Genomic DNA, 18,872 nt, shown 5'->3' on the forward strand with positions numbered 1-18,872 from the left:
AGCTACTACCTACCCTTTCCCCCCTAGGTTTATTTACTTACCTAACTTTTCTCTCCCCCTCTCTCTCTCTCTCCCCCTCTCCCCCTCTTCCCCTTTCCCTTTCTCTCCCTCTTTCTCTTTCATGTGCATGAGTGTTTTGCTTGCATATATGTACTATGTGAATGCCTGGTGCCCAAGGATGCCTGAAGGGGCTCTTGGATCCTCTAGAACTGGAGTTACAGATGCTTGTAAAGCCACCAAATGCATGCTGGGAATTCAACCTTGTCTTCTGCAAGAGCAGCTTGTGCTTTTAACCACTGAGACACCTCTCCAACTGTCCTGTATTTCATCTTAAAATGAGGATATTGCAGTAGCTAAGAAAGTGGTAGGAAAGGTTAGACATGGCTTTTTTTTTACCAGTGCTCTTACAGCAGTGGTAAAGGAGTGGTAAAATTGCTCAAATGAGACCTAGTTAGGTAGTTGGTCTAACTTTTTAAAAGCATTTATTTGTGTGAGCACATGCATGCCGTTGTGTAATGTGGAGTTCAGAGCACAGCTTTGCTGAGTTAATTGCTATTTCAACTGGGTGGATGACAGAATCAAAGTTAGTTTGTGAGGCTTAGAACAAGTCCTATGCCTGCTGAGTTGTCTCGCTGCCAGAGTTGACCCAATTTTTAAGATCTCCAGTGCAGCTTCTTGATCTTTTAAAAAATTTGGTCCATTTCCTCAAGTTTGGAATTTATCTTACTACTTAGACTTTATCTTTATAACTGATCTTCTCAAACTGTCGAATATGATAAGAAACAGACTAATATTGTAATGCACATGAGGTCTATTAATGTTTGCTCTATTTCTTAAGTGAAGTCAATAAGAATGATAAGTCTTTTTGTAACAGGAATTAATTTGGAAGGAGTTTGTCTAGGTATTAATGGGTACTTAATTTCTTTCATCTGGTCTCTTCTTAAATATTGTTAGTGTCTACTACTGGTTTTCTACTTCTACTTTATTCCTCTCCTTCCTGCTAGGTCGTGGAGGATATAGAGGCCGTGGAGGTTTTCAGGGGCGAGGTGGAGACCCCAAAAATGGGGACTGGGTTTGCCCCAATCCGTAAGTATGTTCTTGACTTTGGTGGGTGAAGAGATATAGTTGGAGGGTATAAGGAAGGACCCTGGGTTTATCAGAGACTTTAGAACATTTCATTTCCCTCCTTCAGGTCATGTGGGAATATGAATTTTGCTCGAAGGAATTCCTGTAATCAGTGCAATGAGCCAAGACCAGAGGACTCTCGTCCCTCAGGGGGAGGTAGGCCAGCTCTTTATCTTGTTAGACCTTTCATTGCACCCATAAGGTGCTTGTTTTCTACCTTTGGGAGGCTTTGCATTATTAATGCTAGCCTTACTGGTTTGTGTTTTTACCTTGCAGATTTCCGGGGGAGAGGCTACGGTGGAGAAAGGGGCTTCAGAGGTCGTGGGGGCAGAGGTGGAGACCGAGGTGGCTATGGTGCAGACAGGAGTGGGGGTGGTTATGGTGGAGATAGGAGTGGTGGTAGCTATGGTGCAGACAGAAGTGGGGGTGGTTATGGTGGAGACAGGAGTGGAGGTGGCTATGGTGGGGATAGAGGAGGTGGCTATGGAGGAGACAGAGGTGGTTATGGTGGAGACCGAGGGGGCAGCTATGGAGGAGACAGAGGTGGCTATGGAGGAGACAGAGGTGGCTATGGAGGAGATCGAGGAGGATATGGAGGAGATCGAGGAGGATACGGAGGAGACCGCAGCCGGGGGGCCTATGGAGGAGACCGTGGTGGTGGCAGTGGAGGCTATGGTGGAGACCGAAGTGGTGGCTACGGAGGAGACCGAGGTGGGGGTTATGGAGGCGACAGAGGTGGCTATGGAGGAGACCGAGGTGGCTATGGAGGCAAAATGGGAGGAAGGTGAGTATTCCATGTACTTGTGAACCTTTTTGCCTCATTGATTTTTTTTTTTTAAGATTTATTTATATGAATATACTGTAGCTGTCTACAGACATACCAGGAGAGTACATTAGATCCCATTACAGATGGCTGTGGTTGCTGGGAGTTGAACTCGGGACCTGGAAGAGCAGTCAGTGCACTTAACCGTTTGAGCCTTCTCTTCAGCCCCGGCCCCACTGTTTCTTAGGCAACCATTTTTGACATTTTTTTAATCCCATTAAATTTGTTTAGTTCCCTGATTAATAATTCCAAGTTTTTCTTTTCTTTTGCAAATTACTAAATGCTTATATTTGTTACTTTTCTCATGGCTAAAGAAAATTGGGATTGAGAGATAACTTGATAATGTTTAAATTTCAAGTTCTTGAAGGATTTTCAAATCCTGCATTTATTCCTTATACAAGTTCTATTTCCTGGAGGTAGTGAAAGCTAGTGAGAATTAGCGTATTTACATATTATCGTGTCTAACCACCTGGCTTCTGTTCCACATCTTGATGAGACCTTAGTCCAGTTCTATAACCCTTTTAAGCATTAATAGTCTCTCTGAACAATGGGGCAAATACTAACTGTTATGTAGAATGATGAGATTGTAACAGTGGTTTGCCCATAGAAAACAATGTATAATTGTTTGGTATCGGTTATAGCTTCATCACCGTATACTAACCTTGTGTTGCAAGTACCATGCAGTAGTGTCTATACAACTTTAGTTCTGGTTCCTCTATAACAGTAACTTTTCTGAGATATACATAGTAAGTAAGGTACAGAATTTATACATGAATGTAAATTTTAAGAAATTTGTATATTCTGCTGTGCCAAGCTTCCGTCTGGACACTAGACCTGCATAGTACTTCCAAGTGTGTACAGTGTTCTTATAGTCCTTGGTCTAGGTGGAAAGTTACTAGAGTGATGGATAGCAACGCGTCTAAGAAACTTTGTAAGTCTTGAAGCTGATGAATTAAATGTATTAAGAATACTTTTTTGAGTTTAAAGCTTGCCTGGTTCACATAGTGAGTTCCAGGACGGCTGGGGCTATGTAGAGACTCTGTCCCAAAAGACTGTTTCTTGGGATATAGGAAATAAGGTTATTGTCACCTTTTATAGAAAATATCTAGCTGGTACAGGTCACCAGCACTCTTGAGGAAATGCACCATGTTCCCTTAGTAAAATCCTAGAACTTAACTTTGGTTCTTTATTTTTCTCATCCCTAGAAATGACTACAGAAATGATCAGCGCAACCGACCGTACTGATGACTGTTTCCAATACTCCCTTGTCTCTGACATGATCCATGGGGAATTGTCAGAGTGTGCCTGCTGCTTTCCTCATGGCCTCTTGAGTAGTGAAATTGACATTTGGGTTTTTATTTGGGTGGGAGGGCTGGGGACAGTTTTCCTTTAGAAATGTCCATTAAAATTTTCCCTTTTAGTTTCCCACCTTCTCTTTCCCAACCCTTAAAGCTAAATGCGTTGTAAAATATTGCCAAAATGGAAAGTGTTTTGTAATACTGCAATAAAAGCTGCTTGTTTTTTGTGGACATTGAGTATATTATCTGTCACACTTAGGACTCAGTTACAGCTAACTAACCCTACAGAATTAGAAAATTAATATTTCCTAGGTAAATGTCAATGTTACTTCCAGCTGTCCTTTATTGAGCTCCTGCTCTGTTCAGAATAGTAGTTTCAAGGATGGCTGAGAGCCTGGTGGGGTATATGGAGTCAGTTTCAGGGATGTCTGTTTAGACGCATTATACTGCCATGCTATCAGATTTCTATTTCTACCTACTCCTAAATCCTTAACCTTTCCACTTAGATGGAAAATAGCTGCATAAAACTTAACATGTACTGAATGTAACATTTGATCTCCCAAATCAGTTGCTTCTTAGTCTTCCTAACCTGAAGTCTTTAACCAACCCAGACAGGTTAGAACTTAAGAGTTTGATTTCCAGCTTATGTTGTGTACCTATGCAGACCTTTTTGATTCTGCCTTCAAAATATACCTATATACCGTCTATACTCTTGATAGTTCTGAGAACAAGCTACATTTGTCTCTATTAGGACAGTTGCAGTAGCCTGTTCACAAGTCTCCCTGTACAGCTAAAGAATGTAAAGATACAAGGTATAGTACTGTTTCAGCCTTTGGCCCCATAATTCTTGGTCATACCAAATAGGCTTCTGCTTCAGTGTTATTGCACATCTCTGTGTAGTGCTCTCAGATGCTCATATGGTCTACTCCTTTCTCAGTACTGCACGAGATTATGCGTCTACCATTTTCCTTGTTTTTCCTGGTTTACACCTTTGATAACATCTTCATTAGTATTTTTGCAAATTATCAATCAGTAAGTGGGAGTTGAGACTAGATACATTTATTAAGTTACCCAGATCAATGGCTAGCTATATGTAAAAGCTAGAAATTTTTGAAAAAATGTCCTAAGCTCTATTCCAAAAATTGGAATGAAGCTTGGGCATTTTACAAAGCACCCAGTGTAACTAGTTTAGGGAAGACTGTAGGGAGAGAAGAGTTTAAGGTAACTTAGACATATTTGTAAGATTAATAGAAGAAGATCCTGAGACCCGGGAATGACCTGTTTGGCCAGTGAGAATCAAAGAAAGGAAAAGAAAAGACCGAAAGACCCCTTCTTGTGGTCTCCTTTTAGCTTCACAGCCTACACCAGTACCCCACTTATATACAGTGCAAACATTGTGAGCTAGCACCTAAATATGAGAAAGAACATGGGTTTTGTCTGAGTTAATGTCCTGGGAAGAGTAAAAAGGGAAAAGCTGCTACAGTGGTAACATCTAATCAAAGCACTTAAGAGGCTGAGGCAGGAGGATCATAAGCTAAGAGCCAGCTTCGCCTACATACAGTATGAGATCCTCTCTAAAGATGATATTAGGGGCTGGAAAGATCAGCTCTTCCAGAGAACCCAAGTTGATTTCCTAGTACCCTCATCCAGGTGGTTTACAGCCACCTCTAACTCCAGCTTCAAGGTGTCTGATGAGCTCTTCTGGTCCCCACAGATAGCCACACACATTGGTGTTCACATATAAAAAGTGAAAAATAAATGAACATTTTGGGTTACACCCCCCCCCCCCCAGTTGTTTAGACAGGGTCTTGTTATGTAGCCCACATTAGCCTGGAACTCCTTCCTCAGCTTTGGAAGTGCTGAGTTTCTAGGCATACCTCCCAACACATGTTGGGTCTTGTTCCTTTTTTCTGAGACAGTTTCACTATGTAGTTTTAATGGTCTGGAATTTGTTATGTAGACCAGGTTGGCCTCAAAACTTAAAAGATCCTTCTGTCTCTGCCTCCTGAGTGTAGGGTCTAAAGGTGTTTGCTACTACCCTTGGGTGGATTGATTGATTTATGTTACAGGAGGTTGTCCTATGCATCCCTGATACCTGCTCACTGGAAGCTAATAGCCCTTCTGCACACCAAGCCCTGACAACTGCCAGACTCCCTTAGGGGAAAATTGCCCCTCGTTGGGAACTACTGCCTTAGTAAAAACGTTTTGGTAGAGAATTGAATTCTGAGTGCAAACCAAAGTAGGGTAATTCTAGAGAGCATGGTTTCCCTCTTCTAGAATATAAGCAGCACTTAGGATCGATCTCCCCTGACAGTGTAGCAGGGCGTCAAAGACAGCAGAGATGTTCTTTCCTTGGCCGTTGCCGTTTTGGGAGAATGCGCAATGCTATTCATATTTCCCTGGGTTTCAATAGCCTACAGGCAGAAACATTGCTTTTAACTATTGTTTAAGCTTTCAATTTGTAAAACCCTGCCCAGATCTCCATCCCCTTTTGGTCCATATCCATGGTGTCTTCAGAGACATCTACCAGTCTCTGGGTTGGCAGCATCTCAATCCTAATTGCATCAATCCTCAGCAGAAGACTTGACAGCACTGAATTGAAGTGGCTGGCTTCTTACCGAACCTACTACCATCTGATCTATCAGCAGTGAGTCAGAGCCTTGACTTTACCTCTTAGAGTCCCAAGATGCCCACCCAACCATCAAGGTCTATTAGAACTGGTTCAAAATGGAACGCACCCCTCTATAAGAAATCTTTGAAATGGGATATCTGTTGCTCCCTCTAATAGCAAAGGGGATCTATAAGCCCCACTTCTTCATCTGTGCATGTCTGAAATCTTGCCTTAATCACTTGATAAGCTCTTAAAGTGATTTATTCTTTCCATTGTCACCAGTATACTGCACTTAGGAAAATCAGTGTTTCTCCAAAGGTCCTACACCCCAGCCAGCTACTCTACCCTTGGCTTCATTTCTTCGTCCTCCTCCTTCTTCCTCCCTTCCTTTCTTGCCCGTTCCTTCCCTCCCCCCTTGTGTATAGTTCAGGCTAGCATTAAATTCACTGTATAGAGCTATGGAGGTGGATCATAGGTAGGAACCTTGTTGCTCTTACAGAGGACCTGTGGTTAAATTTTAAAATAAAAATAAGAAAGCCCTCAGTATATGGCCCAGGCTGACACACTGTTCTCTTGCAAGCCTCCCAGATGCTGGGATTATGGGTATGCATAACACTGGCAGCCTTTAGTAGCTTGTTGAGATGGGTTAGTAGGCTTTGTTGACAGAGGGAAGTTCAGATGCCACTAGAAATAAGAGAAAAACTAAGACAATTTTACAAAGTTAATGGGGTCTTTCCAAGTGAATGGCTGATGTAGGTAGGCAGCAGAAAGTTTGATTTGCTCTGACTAAAGTTTAGTAACCATACTAGTCTAGGAAACAAAGCTAGACACTGTCTCAAAAAGATCTTTTTAAAAGGCCAGCAAGACTGAACCTACATACAGTAGATACAGGCATACTTTTTTTTTCTTCTCCAAGCCTGATAACCTGAGTAAGATGCCTGGAACACAGAGTGTATGGAGGGAATGGACTTTCCCCAGTTGTACTGTGGTGTATGGATTCATGTGCATACAGATATATGTACTCAAACAAATGACTAAATGATTGGAATTTATTATTATTATTATTATTATTATTATTATTATTATTATTACCAATTTAGAGAGATAAATGAAGTAGGGGACAAAGTACGGAAATTACCTAAGAAGCAAACTGCCCAGTCTTGGCAGGACCAGATCTCTATTTTGTTCCTAGATTCTGGGCACTAGTAAGGGACTTGATTTAGGGATGTGTCTTATTATTTGTTTGTTTGTTTGTTTGGTTGGTTTATTGTCAACTTGATACAATCTAGAGTCTCCTGGGAAGAGGAAACTTTAATTATGGCATTGTCTAGCTCTGATTGGCCTGTGGGCATGTCTATGGGAGATTGTCTGGATTGCAAATTGATATAGTAGGGCCCAGTCCACTGTGGGTGGTATCCCGTGGATACATAAGGAAGCTAGCTGAGCATAAGCCACCAAATAGTGATCCTACAAAGTTCATGCCTCCAGGCTCCTGCCTTCAAATTCATGCATTGACTTCCCTCAGTAATGGTACTGTGACCTGTAAGTAAAAGCCAAATAAATCCTTCCCTCTCCTAAGTTGTTTCTAATAATGGTATTTGTCACAGCAGCAGAATGAAGCTAAAACAGGAGGAAAGCTAGTCACAGAGAGAGAACCTTTGGCTCTACCCTTCCTGCTTTGCTTTGATGAAAGGAAATATAACTGCATAGAAAGAACAACTAACCATGGGAAGGAATCTGTTCCAGTGTGCAGCCTCAGGGGAGTGAACAACAGTGGGGATTCGGAAACAAGGTAAAGTGACAAGTATTCATTCATAAAGGAGAAAAATGAATTGTCTCCTCAGGAAACCATCCTGAAGGAAAGAGTTGGAATCAGACCCCCTAAACAAACCTATTTTGAGACAACACCAAGTTCCGGAGTTGTTGCCTGATTTTTGGTTCCCAAGGCCCTGTGGCCTTTGGCATCTCCTTTTTTGGTTTGGAGAAATAGAATGAGAAAGCAGGTGCCTCTAGCTTTCCCCCTAGCTTGTTGCAGGACTTGGCTATAGACAAAGTGCTCAGCTTAACCCGTCGAAAGTCTGTGATACACAAGTTGTCTAGGCTCTCTGGCTCCTTCTGGAACCTCGTAGGCTCTACCTTCACAGTCTTCGGTACGTCGTACACAAAGAAAACTTTGTTGGTCAGCTTGTTTCGGATCCATGGATTTCTTGAGGCCCAAATAAGTAGTGTTTCTTGTATCTGCATAAAAACAAGGATCATGGTGCCGGCTCATTTTGTGCTCAGGCTGGGAAAGGAAGTAACTGGGAAAAGAAAAGTTCTGGAGTGGTAACTATGGCTCCAAGGAATCAAGCCAAGGGACAGTGTCTTAGGACTTTTGCCCCAATTCCCTATTGTTGACTCTGAACAAATAGTAAGATGAATAGGAGGAATATGGAGGAGAAGAGGGGGCTGGGAGGGAGACAGGACAGGAATGTCTTACGCTCTTCTTCACGGTCTTGGTCTCATCTGCATCTAGCATGTCCAGCAGCAAATGGAACACCTGTTCGTTGCGGAACCCCAGGGCACCCTGGACAGAGAATGAGTAACTGCCTAAGTTGCCAGCCCCAGGAAGGTAAAATCCCCAGCCTCTCCCATCCTCCCTTTGAGATGACCCTATGACCTAGGCTTCTTTCCTTGCCATTTGGGGGTCTAGTTCCCAATATTTATCAGAGACCTTTTTGTAATATCTAATAGCATCTTTCATACCCATCTGTCACATATCCTACTTATCCCAAGGTTTGGACTTTCAATAGGACTAGAATTCTAAAGTAAATAACCTTCCCAAACTACAGGTCGTTTACTTGCCATTCAGACATCTCAAGGAATTGAGTCAGAAAAACAGTCCAGCTTACCAAAGAGATGATTGCTTCTTGGCGCTCAGTGACATCTGGGCTCATCAGTTGCCTGTGTAGAAGGGAATATGTTGTTCAGTGGGAGGGAGGCTGGCTACATCTCAGCCCAGAGTGAGTCCGGCATGACGGACTACTGTTAATTTCATTTCCCTCTCTGGTTTCTTAAGTCAGAGAAGTTGGCAGGGACAGATACTATAGTTTGCCCTGAAACACTGAGATGATGGGTCAGGGTTTGATTATCGCTAGAACTTGATGCCTTCTGAAAGTTCCTTTGGGGTTTTAGTGACATTTTATAGCAACCCTGAGTGGTTTTGAAAAACAACAAACAACCCCCACTCCACCACAGATAAACCCAGAGTCAGAATGACCTGCCCCACAGACAAGGATCTCAGCCAACCCCACTGTTGCCTTCTAGCCCATTCTAGTTCAACTCACTCCTCCATTAGTTTCATTATTAAAGGCTTCATCTTGAGCACATCCACTGTTTCAGACACCGCCTGCCTCATTACCTGCAGAGTGCAACAACAGAGAGGGAGTGCAGGGTGCACCACGGCAGTGCTCCTCACACCCTTAATAAACACTCGGGGTTTGTTACAGCCCCACAGGTGGAGCATTTGAGCAAAGGCAGTTACAGCACTGGGAAGGTGTGCAGGCTTTCCTTATTCAGTCTTGGGTTCTGGGATGTTTTCCTGGAGGAAGGAATGACCCAGCTCATAGTTGAAGGAGGAGTGGAAGGATGAAAGGAACAGTTCATTTACTGAGGTTGTCGGACTGGGGCTTTTCAAATGTACTCAGTAGTTTTACGGGAACATCAGGATATGGCCACCCTAATTGCAGCTGGTATAGCTATGAGAAGTAAAGCTGGACAGGTTCTGGGCAGGGTGGTGCACATCTGTAATCCTGGTACTTGGGAGACAGAGAGAGGATGATTGTGAGTTTGAGGCCAGCCGGGCTACAGCGAGTCTTCAAAGAACCAAGGCCGGCACTTGTAGAGTTCAGTGGCAGAGCATGGGCCTACTCTCCACCAGGGTCTGGGTTGGTCCTTAGCACTGGAGGGAAAACACTGAAGAGGTAAACAGGGCTTGAGATGGGACACAAAGTAAGTCAGCCCGAAGGCACTGAAAACCTCTGAGAAGCGTTAAAAAGAGATGAGACAACCTGCATTTTAGAACAATATGGGAAGGCTGCAGTTCTGTAAAGTCAAGTGCAAGGGGATGTGGAGAAAGGCAGAATGAGTCCCAGCTCCCAATAGGACGTGCTGTTCGGACTGTCCCTACCCATCACATCTCCTGTTGCCCACAGGTTCCTCAGACTTGTTCCTGAGACTGACTTTGAATTCTGATCATCTGATTCTACCTTGCTAGTGCTGGGATTACAAGCATGTACTCCCACACTGGGCTTGGACTAGCAATAGCATTTTAATAGGAAGGAAGGGGAAGCAATGAGTAGCAAGGAGCGGTTTGGGTGGCGTTTTGTGCTGAGGAACTGCTTAGCCAAAGACAGGTAGATTGAAAGAGTCGTCTGTATGAGAGGGAAGGGTAAAACCAGTGTCATACTAGGGAGCAGGGTTTGTTGGGAATCCCTACCTCAAGAGAATGAAGATGAGAACGATTTGGGGGCTGGGAACTAGGATCTTACTTGGAAGGGTTCATTGTGCATTTTCTTCTTGAGCAGGTCAAATGTGAGTTCCTCCAGCCCCTGTGCCTGGATCTTCTCCAACCCAATGGTCTTGAGCATCTGGGTGGCTTCCAAGCGATCCTAAGGGAAGGGACAGGGAGGTGTGAAAGAGTGTGTTTTCCCCTCCTCTAGTGCTAAGGAAGGTAGCCTAGAGCTTACGTCAATGACGTTAGAGTGTAGCTGATCCAGAATGGCCCTGGTGACAGCAGCTGAGTGAACGTTCATCATCTTGACCAGCATCCTCAGTGCCTGTGAAGGGTGAGGAGGAGCATGGAATATTGGTGTACCCAGAGGGGTGTTGATGGCTAAGCAGACTCAAGGGCTAGGCCTAAAACTCACTGGGAAACGGGGTGCTTCCTTCTGCCTCTTGGCCTTTTGAATGAGAGCACAAGTGGATGTGTGCACACATAAACAGATGAACAGTGTACCAAATATATGTACACGTGCACATGTATCTGTCCATATCCCCTCTAGTTGTGTGTCCATATACTCATAAACACAGGAGAACTCTGCTCTGCACAGATGAAGCTTGCTTTCTTTGGGATGTGATGGTAGGAGCGTACTCTAGCCCAAGTCAACGCTGCCAACTGCCGACTACATCCCATCCCACAGATCCTGGCTTCTGCCTCTCATACCAAGTCAACGCTGACCACTGCTGACTACATCCCATCCCATAGATCCCGGCTTCTGCCTCTCATACCAAGTCAACGCTGACCACTGCCGACTACATCCCATAGATCCCGGCTTCTGCCTCTCATACCAAGTCAACGCTGACCACTGCCGACTACATCCCATCCCACAAATCCTGGCTTCTGCCTCTCATACCAAGTCAACGCTGACCACTGCTGACTACATCCCATCCCATAGATCCCGGCTTCTGCCTCTCATACCAAGTCAACACTGACCACTGCCGACTACATCCCATCCCACAGATCCCGGCTTCTGCCTCTCATACCTTCATCCTCTGGGGCATGGACCCTTGGCACAGACATTGTATCAAGAACTGTTGGACCATGCTGTTGCTGGGCCTCAGGAAACCCAAGCACAGGGCTGCCTCTAAGGATTCTTCTTCATTCAGTGACTTGTCTATCAGAGTCTGCAGCAAAGGCACCAGCTTTTCCTCATTTCCGAATTTTGGCCTCTTACAGGGAAACAGGTGAAATGAGTGGCAGGAGGCACTGTGTCTTCAGCTAGCCTTTTTTTTTTTTTTTTTTTTTTTTTGAAATAGGATCTCATTTTGTAGTTGATCTCAAACTCGGGATCGTCTTGCCTCAGTCTCACAAGAGCTGGGATGCCAGGGTGGTGCTGTCATAGCTGGCGCAGGCTTCATGTTTTCTAGAATATTTCTTCCGACCCTCCTCTCTAAAGTAGGCCTGATGCCATCATACGACCCACCTTACTTTCTGCTGTCACCTACCCTCTAAGTCATACCTCTTTAGAGTGAACGTTTTGAAATGAAAATTACAATTTAAGAGCTCTTGAAGTTTCTTACATAGAATTAAGAGCCCAAGTACCTAAGAAGCCCACCAAGCCACATATGATCTAGTCTGTTAGCTTTTTTGACTAGACCTTCATTTCCTGTTGCTTTTCTTATTCTGTTCCACTTCAACAACTGTCTTTTCTTGCTGGTCTTTGGCCATGCCGACCATGTTTCTGCCTTTGTGCTGACCAGGCTTTCTGCCTGGAGCACTTTCAGGTATCTATCTTCGTGTCTTTGTTCAAATATATTGTTCACACTGGATCTTCCCTGTCTACCATGTCTAGATTACAACCCATCCTCCTCCCTACTCAGTGATCTTGGTGCTCCCTCACACTTGTGACCTCTAACATTCTATATACTTTTGTAATTAAATTGTTGTTTTGTGAGTCCCCCTCCCCGCATCAAAGACAGTTTGCCTGTTTGGTTTATTGACATATCCTAAAGAATCAGCAGTGCCTGGTACAACACTGTACTTTCATTCAGCTTTAGAGGGAACTCCCCAAGGACAGTGTCTGCTGTTAAGTCTGAGAGTTAGGGGACCTTCTTCCACACTCGACTTCCAGCTACATTACCAGTGGCCTTGAGCTTCTTTGCCCTAGCGATGGATTCTCCTCCCAATCACCTTGCTCTTAGGCACAGCAGCCCAGGCGTTCAGCGCTACTCGTAGCACCACCAGGGTCTCCAACCTTTGACTTTCCTTTTGTTCCATCAACTGTTTGATGAGAGCCTTGACCACAGACTTATCCAAGCAACCTGGACAAGGAGAATGTGTTCAGATTAGGGCAGGGCCTCAAGGACTGTTCCTCTCTGTAAGGACCTGTTGAACACCACTTTGCTCTTAAGACGGGACGTCCCATCCTCCCACTAAATCAGGGAGCTGCCTGAGCATGAATGTAACTTCTAGAGCCTTCTCCGTCCCTCCACTCTATTTTCCTTTTCATCCTACCTTCCCTTTGCCCAGCAGTGCCTAGGGTAGTTCCCAGACCCTGTAGAACAAAGTGGCTTTACTTTTGTACCTCCCCAACTCCCTACAGAGGGTGAGAACATACCTAGGATGGCTAGGGCTTTATAGATCTCGGCCTTCACTTTTGCTGAACCAGTTCGAGCCTGATTTAAGAAGGAAATAGTGAAAACATACCCTAATGTGATCGATTGTCGAAACTTTTGGGATCGTTTTAGTATAACTTCTACAAAAAAGAAGTCAGAGAGCTAGAATGTGACTTGTTTATGCTCACACAGAGTACACAGGCAGGATGGTGCAATGGGAACACCACCAAGCCAGAGAGTCAGGCTTCTGTGCATAGCTCTGTGTAGTATTGTAGTCACGTACGTAGCCTTAGGCCAGCACTTGGATTCTCAGAGTTTCTATTTGTGAGATACTGTTAACTCCTCTGAGAGTTCTGTAAGACTGTAGGTATGACTGTAATGATTGGGCTCAGGCTGGGTTTCGTGACTCATGTCTATAATTTCAACACGTGGGGTCAACAGGCAGAAGGATTTTCCATGAATTTAAAACCTGGACCACATAATAAAAAAATGTTTCAAAACAACAATAACAACAACATAAACACATAAATACAAGAAAAAAGAAGGAAGGCCTTGTCCTGTGCCCATGCTCCTACACTCAACATACTTCAGACCCTCTTTTCTCATTCCCTGGACTCCATGCAGACCCCAGACTCACCGCCTGCTGCAGTGATTCCATGACAAACTTCTTGTTGACGCCCAGGTTCCCTAAAGCCTGCAGGAAGAAGAATGAAGGAGAGGAAAGAGACCTGGACACCAGCTCAAGAGTTATCCTATTCTGTAGATAGTTAGATTTTTAAACCTGGGCTGCCCCTGCCCCCTACCAGCCACCTCTAGCTTGTTTCCCTTTTCCATCTCAGTATTGCCCCCTGAAGTTGCCCCTCCAATTGACCCCCTCCCCCCATGCCCATGCTCCTCACATAGGCTGCATAGCACTGCTCATCCTCTTGTGGAGAGTTCAAGCTGTTGGTAAGTTCCTGCTCATCCAAGGTGGTCCAGTTGAATGGAAGAAAAAACCCCATAGAACTTGAGTAACCATAGAGTCCAGTCAACTGATCCCCAATTTCCCTTCTGTTCTTTTCAGGGAAGGACCAGGGTTGACAGGTAAGTAGTCTGAACCCAAGGCAACAAGTTCAAGGTATTCTCAGGAAGGGAGTGTCCACATTCCTCATCCCACCACGATCCTAACCTTTAGTCTTTGCCACTTCAGGGGGTCTTTGGTGGCATCTAACAAACTGCGTTCCACCTTAGGCTTTAAAGTCAACTTGCTGATAGAGACATGTAGGTTTGATAGTTGGGAACTGTGCGAGAAAGGGCACAGACAGCCATTAGTCCCCTTCCTCCCTCCTCTCTCTCTGCCACAGAGCCTCAGCAGTGAGACCAGAGAAAGACTGAGACCCATCGAGGAGCCTGTGATACCCACTTGATGGGGTCGCCCATCCAGAATCACAGGGTCCCCTCTAGCACCTGAGATGTCCCACTCCCGGCCCAACCCGTCCTGATTCTTTCCCGCTCTTCCTGGAGGAGTTGGGAAGGCGCAAAGAGTGTGGAGATGGGCAAAGGACACCTTGTAAGGTTTCTTCTTCTCCATAACATCTTTTTTGACTCCCGCTCTTTGCGTTGGTCATAGAGGGTGCTCCAGTGTGTGATGAGATCGGGGTGTTTTTTGAGGTGGAGGCAAGGCGTGGCATTTGGCCTGCTTGGATGCTCCCTCCAGCACTCTGGACTTGGGGGAAATGCTTCCTTTGGCAACTGGTGGAGAGAGCAAGTGGCAGAGCAGGCAGAGGGCTCCTCCCCCTAGATCATTACTGCAGTGCTCCCAGAGAAGGGGTAGTGGAGGGAGGAAAAGTAAACACGAGCCTCTTGTCTGGGCTGGAAACAGCTACCATGTCTCCCATTCTATGACTTGCTCTACAAATGCCTCAGTCTTCCTCTGTAAAATGGGTCTAACTGATCCTTATTCTGTTCCTCTCTCAGAGAAGTTGTGAAGCTCACAAGCATTCCAGATTTTGAAAAGATCTGAATTCACAATTCGGTTACTTGAGAATCTCAAAGCCTTTGAAAAATCAAGTGGGTAGGGAGAAGGCCAGTCCAGGGGGAGATGTAAAGCAAAGGAAGAGGCTACTACAGACAGTAGCACCTGCAGTATGTTGCGTAGTTCTCTGCCTCCCTGAACTTCACAGGCTACTTGAGAAAGCAGGCTTCCTTCAGACGCTCTCTTAGCTGTGTGGCTACTTCAGTGTGTATGTGGCTAAGGGCCCTGTGCATGTCAGATGCCGAGCCTTCACTGCTTGCTAAGTTCTGACGGTAGCAGAGGGTTCTTGTTTTCTGTGGATCTGGCCTGGGTTCAGTCACCTCTGAAATCTTTCTATTTTTACAACACATCCTTTTTTTTCAACAGGGAACAATAGGTGTTTGCCAGTGTCTTTCAGCTCAGGCTGATAAGATCTTGCTGGTTTCCCCAGTGACTATTGGGACTTCAGTCGTGCAGTGCTGACTCATTGAAGTAGGGTTTCTAGGTTTAGCAAAACACGAATAAGAAACTCCAAAAGATGTCAGCTTCTGCATAAGATATTTAAGACTTTATATCTTAAAAAAAATCACATGCACTATTTATGGGATATTTAAATTTAATTGGTCACTCTGTGTTTTATCCGGCAACCCCAAGTAAAGATTGCTGTGATAACAAAAATAACTCCTTTTAGCAGACACTCTTCATAGTCCAGGCCTAACCGACTTTGTCTCATTAGGAACTCTACACAAGGAGGCAGGTAGTGTTGACCTATAGTGAGGAGACTTTGGAGGCTCACTCAGAGAGGGAAAGTAACTTGTCTGATATCACACAGCATTAATGGCGGGCCCACAGGTGAATGTCAGGGTTCTGTGAGCTAGCTTGAATTGGGAGGGAGTTTGGTGCTTTTCCTACTTTGACACAGCTCCTAGGGTAGCAAAAAAATCACTTACCTTGTAACAGGACAAGGGCAGGTGAACAGGAGCCATGGCTTTTCTGAATTCTGGCAAGAGGAGCAAAGATATCTTTGTGGTACCAGTCCGACAGTAGTTAAATGTGTGGCTCTAACACCTTGTTGAGGCATTCATTTGTTCTACACCAAGTATTTCCCCAGGAACTAGGGTGGTAAATGAGGCATAACCCTTGTCCTTCAGGTAGTCTTCCTGCCTGGAACCTCTCAGAAATGCTGTCAGGAACATCATGCCAACCAGATTCCCAGGTGCCTCCCATGTAGTTGAAGTCTAAGGAACACAGGTCTAGTATTGTTCTCATTCCTGGTCACATATCAGGACTACTGGAATGATATCTGAACATGCCTAGGCCCTGTATCAGACAAATTGAGTCAGATTTGCGTTAATAAAGCCTAGGCATTTTGGGAAGCTCCCCCGGAGAGTCCAGTATCCGGTTAAGGGTGACAACTGTTGGTCTCTCTCTTTTTCAAATGTGAGTGTGCATTAGGCTCGCTGGGAGAGCTTGTTAAAGCCCAGATTTCTAGGACTCATTCCCTTAGTATCTGATTCTCTAGGGTTTGGGTGGATCTGATCACTCTGGGACATTTTGAGAGCTACTGGTTTAGCATTTGAGAAAAATTCAGGTCTGTAGTGACTTACAAAGGGAAACTAATGTGGGAATACACAAAAGCGGTATAGCTGAGAAGAGGTACCTTCAGGGCTGGGATTCAGATATTTATGTCCTAGAGGGGAAGATACAGACCAAGTCTTGCATTTAAGCAAGAGTTAGCAGGGTAGTGGTGGCCCACAACTTTGATACCAGCACTAGGGAGGCAGAGGCAACCTGATATCTAAGTTCAAGGCCAGCCTAGTTTACAGAGTGAGTTCTAGGACAGCTGGTGTTGCACAGAGAAACTCTGTCTCGTTTTGGGGGTGGGAGTATATTAATCAGGTAAGTCAGGAATAAGAGCAGTGGGCTTAGGGGAGATGTTATGCAAAGAAACAGAGGTGTGAAATTGGTGTAGAGGGCAAGACACAGGTGTGGGAGAAGCGGGGGACACACAGGTACCCCAACTTGAGAAAGTCTAGTAAGTCCTCCTTTGGAAAGAGACTTACTGTGAGGGTTGGGGGAAGACATCAACTGTCCAAAGGCCTACTCTGGCCTTTCCCATGGATTTGTTAAACCCAGGGCCTCGTCTGAGATTGGCTCTGGTTAGCTAGTTTTACTTTACCAGGCCCCCACCCCTGGCTCCATTCCTTTCCACCCCATCCTTACTTTTGTTCCTGTTTCGATAGTCCAGCCATGGGTAGTTGAACATTGGCTTGGGGAATTGAGAGAAATTAACCTGTTTTTCATGGCCCATGCTCTTTAGTGTAGGCCAGAGGAGACCCAGGACAGCCAAAAAAGTTCAGGGATGTGAAGCAAAGATAGCAGAAATTGAGGAGGATCTCTGGTATAAGTGAGGCCAGGGAGGCATGTGAGTGCTGGGCAATCAGGTTTCCATGGTGAACAGAACACCCATTTCCATTGTTGAGTCCCAGTGCTGGCTCCTGTTGGCCTCCTGACAGAGCTGCTCACTGAGCTTCATTTCCTTCAGCAGAATAGCCAAGTCATGTCTGCTCAACTTCAGTGGCTTTGGTGAGGTACAGAGTGTTTATGAACCATCAAATTCGAGTCAACCCACGTTAAGTGCAGGAGTTGTTCACAGAATTGGTCATCAGGAAAATGACAGGGACAGGAAGGCCTCTTTTATGCACATCCTTCCGCTCTGGCCGGATGCCCTTCAGATCTCTTCTGTTTGCATATGCTGTTCCTCCTACCTTGTACCCTTTTCCCTCCCTTCCTGCCTGTCAAACTGTCACTCAGATCTTTCAGATTCATACCAATGTTATGCCATTTCTGAAGGCTTTCCTTTCCCAAGCTCCCCTCCCCACCTGACTAAGTGATGTAATCCCTTTCTTACTTCACCCAAGTACCTAGCACGGTACTGACATGTCAGTGTACAGTAAGAAACCTACTATGTGCCTTGTTTTGTTTTCTGATGCTATGATTAAAATGCTCTCACAAAGGCAACTTAAGGGTTGAAGTGTTATTTTATTTCACAGTGGTTACAATCCACTGTGGCAGAGAAGTGTCAACAGCCTGGCCAGTCACAGTGACAGCACAGAACACACTCTCCCCATCCTGTCCAGAGCCTGGCCCCTGAGATGCTGTTGCCCACATTATAGATAGATCTTCCTACTGCTAATAAGATTATCAAGGGGCTGGAGGGGTAGCACAGCAGTTAAGATCGGCAGGGAAGACTTGACTTTGGTTCCCAGCACCTACTTGGCAATTTACAATAGTGTGTGACTTCAGTTCCGAGGGTCTAGTGCCCTCTTTTGACCTCTGTGCACCAAGAACACATGTGGCACACATGTGCGCAGGCGAACATTCATACAAATAAAATAAATATATGATTCTTTAATTCATCTTTAAAAAAAGATAAAGGGGAATCTCTTCCAGGTATGGCCGGCCAGTGGTTTAATTCATTCAGATCCATTCAGTCTTGGTGACCGAAGATTAACCATCACATTACAGACCAAGAAAATATGAATCGTTGGGGCTACAGATGTGGCTTACTGGCCAAGGGTACTTGTTGCTCTTGCAGAAGACGTGAGTTCTGTTCCCAGCCCCCACATAGTGGTTGACCACGATCTATTACCGAGTTACACGGAATCCAGCAGGAACCACACTGGTGCACATACATGTAAGCTTTCAAAACACTAATATACATAAAGAAGAATAAAACATCTAAAAAAAAGTATGGATCATTGGCTTGATCATCATTTAATCACATTTTATATAAATAAACTGACACAAGAGCGCTCATGTGCTGCGTGGAGGAAGATAACATTCTCAAGTGGAATTCCTACCACAGTTACTTAATCTGAGCCCAACTGTAAGGAAATAACTAAATCTAAATGATAAATACTCTAC

At 44.8% G+C, this 18,872-nt stretch overlaps 2 protein-coding genes across 9 annotated transcripts in view; one reads left to right on the forward strand and one right to left on the reverse strand.

Moving 5' to 3' along the window:
- Taf15 (TATA-box binding protein associated factor 15) overlaps positions 1–3,478 on the forward strand; it is a 32,031-nt gene extending 28,553 nt beyond the window's left edge. For 3 of the 4 annotated variants that reach the window (XM_087570607.1, XM_087570608.1, XM_087570606.1), the window contains 4 exons: positions 1,005–1,086; positions 1,193–1,281; positions 1,402–1,909; positions 3,154–3,477. In XM_087570607.1, the coding sequence (XP_087426733.1) occupies positions 1,005–1,086; positions 1,193–1,281; positions 1,402–1,909; positions 3,154–3,193 (719 nt within the window). In that variant the 3' untranslated portion in view covers positions 3,194–3,477. Of the gene's footprint in view, positions 1–1,004; positions 1,087–1,192; positions 1,282–1,401; positions 1,910–3,153 lie in introns of all 4 variants that reach the window. The other variant, NM_001105824.2, reaches the window with a different exon arrangement.
- A 3,414-nt stretch (positions 3,479–6,892) lies between these two features.
- On the reverse strand, positions 6,893–17,363 carry Heatr9 (HEAT repeat containing 9). 5 transcript variants are annotated; one of them, NM_001430254.1, is given in 15 exon segments: positions 6,893–8,095; positions 8,337–8,423; positions 8,749–8,800; positions 9,184–9,257; positions 10,387–10,506; positions 10,585–10,674; positions 11,381–11,521; positions 12,528–12,658; positions 12,955–13,012; positions 13,590–13,646; positions 13,852–13,908; positions 14,121–14,232; positions 14,499–14,683; positions 15,896–15,945; positions 17,169–17,340. In NM_001430254.1, coding segments are annotated over 15 exon segments (1,659 nt in total). In that variant the 5' UTR covers positions 17,257–17,340; the 3' UTR covers positions 6,893–7,738.
- Between the last annotated feature and the right edge of the window lie 1,509 nt (positions 17,364–18,872).

Source organism: Rattus norvegicus, chromosome 10, assembly GCF_021556685.1.
Source record: "Rattus norvegicus strain SHRSP/BbbUtx chromosome 10, alternate assembly SHRSP_T2T, whole genome shotgun sequence".
NCBI lineage: Eukaryota > Metazoa > Chordata > Mammalia > Rodentia > Muridae > Rattus > Rattus norvegicus.

Coding starts and splice junctions, on each gene's coding strand:
- Heatr9 (XM_087573703.1), bottom strand. CDS start 17,249: ATGAAAAACAGGTTAATTTCTCTCAATTCCCCAAGCCAATGTTCAACT. Junction 10,675..11,380: donor CCATGCCCCAGAGGATGAAG/GTATGAGAGGCA, acceptor CACCCTTCACAG/GCACTGAGGATGCTGGTCAA. Junction 8,801..9,183: donor ATAATGAAACTAATGGAGGA/GTGAGTTGAACT, acceptor CCTTCTACACAG/GCAACTGATGAGCCCAGATG.